General features: G+C 46.9%; 1 protein-coding gene across 4 annotated transcripts in view; it reads right to left on the bottom strand.

Moving 5' to 3' along the window:
• cep85l (centrosomal protein 85kDa-like) overlaps positions 1–6030 on the bottom strand; it is an 18418-nt gene that overhangs the window by 7227 nt on the left and 5161 nt on the right. Inside the window, exons 2-10 of one of the 4 annotated variants that reach the window (XM_015390610.1) lie at positions 5326–5487; positions 3816–4573; positions 2475–2563; positions 1561–1669; positions 1328–1489; positions 1098–1250; positions 430–584; positions 240–357; positions 104–154 (exon numbers count right to left, since the gene is read on the bottom strand). In XM_015390610.1, coding sequence (XP_015246096.1) covers positions 104–154; positions 240–357; positions 430–584; positions 1098–1250; positions 1328–1489; positions 1561–1669; positions 2475–2563; positions 3816–4573; positions 5326–5487 — 1757 coding nt within the window. The remainder of the gene's footprint in view (positions 1–103; positions 155–239; positions 358–429; positions 585–1097; positions 1251–1327; positions 1490–1560; positions 1670–2474; positions 2564–3815; positions 4574–5325; positions 5488–6030) is intronic. The other 3 variants (XM_015390612.1, XM_015390611.1, XM_015390613.1) reach the window with 3 other exon arrangements.

The following is a 6030-nucleotide window of genomic DNA, read 5'->3' as shown; positions in this document are numbered from 1 at the left end:
AGGGTGCCCTGGTACCAGGGCACCCTCCCCCCCATGCTCCCATTAAACCAAGACAATAGAGACATTCTGGTTCTGATCCAGACATCCAGAAAGTAGGGTTTACCGTTAGCTGTGACGTTAGCCTCTCAATCTCCTCCTCCTGCATCCTCAGCACCTGTTGGAGGGGCAGCCATTAGTATGTTTCTGACTTCATTAGCTGAAGCAGTAGCTGCTCATAATGATGATGATGATGATGATACCCTGTTGCTGTAACGGTGCTGCTGCAGGAGCTGAGAGTTTTCCCCCTTTAGCATTTTGAAATCTTGCACCGGAAGCCGAACGCCATCATCCAGACACTGCTGCACCTTCTTCCTCAGACTATCAACCAAACAGAGATGTCTGAGGTGGAGGCATGACAGGAAGTATGAGCGTGTAGGTCAAACACCTCACCTCTGAACAGATGCCATCAGCTGGTTCTCCGTCTTGGCTTGCATCTCAATCAAAGCGTCTTTCCTCTGGATCAGAGCACATCCTTCCTCTATGCTCCTCTGCAGCTGAAGCACCGTGTTCTCTAGATGCTGCTTTGTTTCTTCCAGCTTGTCCTGCTGACGTCACACAACATGAGATGAAGGACGGATAGGCATTTCTACAACTGGAGGATCCAAGGAAAAGCTGATAGAAAGCTGGAGAAAGCCCCCTGTCAGCTTCCTACGGTGACAAACTCCTGTGTTTGATCCAATCAGTCATTGCCAACTAAATCATTTCAAGTATGAAGAACACTAGATCTCAATTTTTTGTTAATTATTTTTCCAATCAACAGCTGGAGTTTGTCAGCGGGATCTACTGGGAGTAGTTATATTTAGCGGCTTTTCAGACCCCTTAAGCCCTTTGATTTTAAAAAAGCTCCTAGCGCCAAATCTAGCGACTTTTTTCTGCTAGTGGAGACTTACATTAAACTAAGGGATAATAATGATATTCATGTATTTTACAGTGCTTTTAAAGAAAGAAAAAAAATAACCTTTATAGAAAATGAATAACTCATAGCTAAGAACTGAAAATGATTAAAGTAACGAGGGATAAATAAGGTGAAATGAAAAGTCTTAGAAAAGAGGAATTACCTGCTTGGACTGGACCTGCACCTGGCCTGGTGTGGGCAGGTCAGAGAGGTACTTCTCCAGGGTCTCGATCCGCTGCTGTCTCTCCTGGTTCTGCTCACTCTCTCTCTGGCACTTCTTCTTCAGGCTGGTGATGTAGCGGTCCCTCGTCTTTATCTGCTCACACAGAAGCTCCGTGATCAGACAGGGAAGCAGACATGTTGGTTCACATTGAATCCAGGGTTTAAACTCACCTTCTCCTCCAGTTTCCTCCTCTCCTCCTTATATTTCAGGATGACTTGCTTAAAGAACTGGTCCAGATGGAGAACTTCCAGCTCGGCCGCGGCTAGTTTCTCACCCAGTTCTTGCTCCCAGCCCAGCCTCTCTGCTCTGCAGGACGTCCTCACTGCTGCTTCCTAAACCACAAGCATTGCTTTGGTGAGTTGTGGAACGTGTCAGAGAAGCTGAAGTCTCGTTGGCGTCTCACCTGGGCGTTTGGGGGGGTGAGCGGCCCCCTCTGGCCGACCAGAACCTGCTGAGCTCTCTGCTCGTTCTCTTTGATCCAGACTTGCAGCTGGAGGATTTGCAGCTTTTGACTGAAACACAGAAAGGTTTGGTTTCAGTCACAGCTCCCTAAAGGCAACCCTTAGACCAAACATCCTGGTGAAGATTCTCCGTCATCCAGGTCATAGTCAGTCCAAAACAGTAAAAAAAATTATCCGTTGGACTTTGTTTCCAAGTTTGAAGACGTTTCATTCCCATCCCTGAAGCTTTTTTCCAATCAAACATCATCATCGCAACCCTTGACAGGGGAACAGAAGACCTCACCTATTGGGCCAGGCCAACAATTCCTGCTAACGACCCCCCTTTCAGAGACATAGACAGGTATGGGGGATTGCAGGCTAACAAAGAAGCTAAACCACCCCCGTTCCAAAGGGATGGACCCGTTCATCCATTTCTATTTGCTAATTATCTAAACAAAAACAAGGCTTTGTTGTTCCACTCTATATATAAAACCTGGAACTTATTTCTGACATTTTTAATTGAAAAAGCTTCTCTTCCTGGATGGGAAGAGAAACGTCTTCAAACTTGGAAACAAAATCCTGTGGATTTTTTTTTGTTTTGTTACTTTTTTGAACTGCTTAGACGAAACACTTCAACACTCGTGGAAATGTTTGTCAAGCAGACGGATGGTGGACTGTGGGACAGCCTGGTTCTGTCCATCACTTTGTTGGAATGGACAGAACCAAGTGAGCTACACATCCCTCTGCCACGGGATTGACTGGCTCTTCTTCTGCAGCGCTCAGAGGTTTGACCATTTAGTTCTTCCTCATGAAGCTGCGGGTTCAGACCCATCTTCCAGGTCTGGGTAGGAACGAGTGGTTGAGGCTCAGGCAGTACCTTTGGATCTCCAGCTCTCTCTCCCTCAGAAGCTTCTCCTTCACCCTCAGCAGAGTGTTGGCAGGGATGGACCTTCCTCTGAGCGTCTGCTAGAACAAAAACACAGCAAACAGAACCAGGCATTAGAACATAGATCAATGCTGCACTTTGCTCATTGGGTCCAGGATCATGGAGCATTTCTGGGGGAGCAATTGGTTCTAATGGATCTGGGGGCCTGTTGTCCATGATGGAAAACCATTGGGCCATGTGTTCTACTGGCTCAGAAGCCTTTCTGCCATAGTGAGGTTTCTGCTTGGGCTGCCTGTAGGAACAGTGGATGGTGATCCAGAACAGCATCGACCAGCAGAACAATGGCCCACAGTTCCAGCTCTCCAGGAACTCAGCAGTTTGTGAAGAAAACAGGAAACCAACAAAGATTCAAGCAACCAGATTAGCTTCCAATTGAACTTTATGAGACAGCAGAAGGTCTGCTCTGGCTTTGGTTGGGGACCTCATCTAACCAACCCAAACTAGATCAAACTGGTTCCTTTAATCCCCAGAAGATGTGCTAACATTTCCATCATAAAAAGTGTGAGGGATTGCTGAAGAGCCATCTGCTGAGGCCGACTGGGGTTCAAGGAGACAGAAGCAGACAGAAAAAGAAGCCAGCTCCCATGTCTGAACCATTTCCTTGTTTTTGCTTTCTTTTCCTGTTATACTTTCTATCCCTGCTTTGGATTTGGCCTTGATGCATCCCTATCCTCCAGCTTCAGCATCTGATGGAGCCCTCAGCAGTTCTTCACCCCACTGCTGAACTAACAGAACAGGTGCAAACTGAGTTTACCAGGATGAACTAGAAAGAAAGAAATTAAAGTCTGTGTAAAGCTCTGCCTGCAGAGTCCACAGGGCTCCATCTAAACACGCCCCTTCTGTTCACCTCCAACCATCTACCCACTCGCTGCTCATGCTTCAGGAAGGCCAGGCTAGGCTAGCCTAGCTGCCACTTTCATCCTGACCATTAGGGTTGCCAAGTCTGAAAAGGTTTTGGTGAGGCACCGCCTTCCACCCCACAAACATTTTGACTTTACTTTGGCTTATTATTGTGTGAACAGATTTTGTAAAGATTGTAATCTTTAATGAGGGAATTTGGATTATATCGTGTTTAGAGCAGCTGAAGAGTGAATCAGAGCAAAACAAATGAAAATAGAAAAGTTGAATGATAGGAACTTCCTCTATTGTTCTATTTACTGGGTTGGAATTTAATAACAGGTCCAAGGTCTGTGGAGGACAGCGGCTGCCCCCCCGAGCTGATCCTTGAACATGGGCACGTTCGCTACCTCCACGTGCAGCAATCATCCATACCTGCTGGAGTCCAGGCTCCTGATGCAGCAGGGAGAACGCGTCCACTCCCCCGTTCTCACCAGGCTCCGTTCCAGGGTCCAGTTTGGGCTGGTACTCCATCTGCTCGTTCAGCCACATCTGGGTTCGCACAGCCGGCTGGATGGGTGTGTCTATGGGTCGGTCCACCCAGTGCCCCTGCTGACCACCCCCATGCAAACTGTTGCACATGCAACTGTGCTTCACAGGAGAAGAATGAGAGGAGGACGGAGATGGATCTCTCCTCAGACCAGGAGACCTGCTGCTGTGTTTGAGGCCACAGGAGGGGTGGGAACCAGGAGATCTCTGCAGCGCGCTGCTGTACGCCGTGCTGGATGATAGAGGCAGGTGAAGCTTGACTTTAGAGTCTGTGTTTTTCCTTCTATACCCATAAAGCATACCTCTGTCCAGAGAGCCCTGGGCTCCTGTGCTGTAAACAGAGCAGGATGTCTTCATGGAGCTCTTCTCCACCCCTGAGGACAGCTTGGTAAAAGACAAGGACCTCCTGATGGGTGGATGGCCTCTTCTGTCCGTACTACTCTGGGCTTCTACAGTAGAGCTGAGGGGCTTACTAATCTCGCAGGACCTGTTCCAACAACTCAGGCTGTGGGATGAAGAGGACATCTTTAGGAAAACTCCAGGTGAGGATGAAGGAGAAGACATGGTAGCAGAAAGGAGGCCATCTTCCTCCTGCTGCGACAGAAGAAGGGTGGACAGGGGAGTCATACTGGAACTGGAGTCATCTGTGGACAGAAAAGCACGTTTCCATCAGGGGGAGAATCACTGCAGGCATTTTATTTCAAGCATATTTCAGCAGAACAATGATCTTCGTCTGCATTTAATCTAAACTGAATCTATACTATTAACTTTCTACTCCATTTCTAGGAAGCTGCTAGTTCCTTGTTCCTTTTGGCTCAGCTTAGCTTTATAAGCCACTGTTGCTGTTTTCCTTTATTGAAATGTATTTTCCTCATGGCAGACAGCAGCCCTTAGGAATAAATCTAGAGATTTAAGTTGTTCAGTAGGATGAGTTCCCAGAGCAGAGCTGCAGTTTCTCTGCTGTAATAGATTCAACCTTTAACCTCTATTCAGTAGGAGGAGAATCAACACTCTTGTTTTCTCTTTGGTTTGTTTTTTATTAAGAAATGATAATCATAATATTTGCCCTTAGTTTTTGTGTCTTTTTTGTCCATTCTTTCCAGATGGTGTAGAATCTATAGCAGATGGTTCTATGCATCAATAAATCAGGTGGTTTCTGAAAGTTACAGGTTCTTTAAAATGACTCTGAAAATGACATAGAAATGTACTGATAAAGAATATTTAATTTGTATTTTTGAATACTTAAGTATTTTCAACAGTGAATACTTTAATACTTTAACTTGAATAAATGTTTGACTGAGTAACTTTTACTTGTAGTTCAGTAATAGTTGACAGTGAGTATTAATACTTTTACTCAAGTACTACAGTTGAGTACTTCGTCCACCAGTGGACATACCTTCCAAACTGTCTGAGCAGTAAGTACCGATCCCTGTGTCCCCGCCGTCAGACACGGTGCTCTGTCTTCGTCCAGAACAAACCCTGCTTCCGGAGCAGAGGAGGCTGCCTTGCCAGGTGGACTCATGCCCCAGGGCCCACCCAACTGAGCCACAACTGGACCCTGAAACAAACCAGACACAAGCAACCAGAGGCCATTAAATGGTGGTTTATAGAGCAGCTGATGCCCAGGCAGGATGTTCTCCTGCATCACAAACATCAGCATGTTAACAAAGATGAGACTCTCAGTTATACAATGACCCCAATGTGGGGGAAGCTTGTTGCTTTGAACTCAGATTTATATTTGTCACATCAAGGTTAAAGAACATAACCTGAATGAGATGCTGCTGCAAAGTCTCATAAAAAGATCCAGAAATAAAACAAAATACAATAGGCTCTTGTGGCCTTCGCTGCTCGGGCCTAATGACCCCCAAAGAAGTGGAGGGAACAAGGCAGAAGACGAGGCAGAGGATGAGGCAGGGGACGAGGTGCGGAACGAGGCAGAGGATGAGGCAGGGGAAGAGGCAAAAAACGGGGCATGGGACGAGGCAGAGGATGAGGCAGGGGACGAGGTTCGGAACGAGGCAGAGGATGAGGCAGGGGAAGAGGCAAAAAACGGGGCATGGGACGAGGCAGAGGATGAGGCAGGGGGCGAGACAGGGGACCA

This window comes from Cyprinodon variegatus, unplaced genomic scaffold (assembly GCF_000732505.1).
Source record: "Cyprinodon variegatus isolate N-32 unplaced genomic scaffold, C_variegatus-1.0 Scaffold506, whole genome shotgun sequence".
Classification (NCBI taxonomy): Eukaryota; Metazoa; Chordata; class Actinopteri; order Cyprinodontiformes; family Cyprinodontidae; genus Cyprinodon; species Cyprinodon variegatus.
This window is presented reverse-complemented; position numbering and strand designations above follow the sequence as displayed.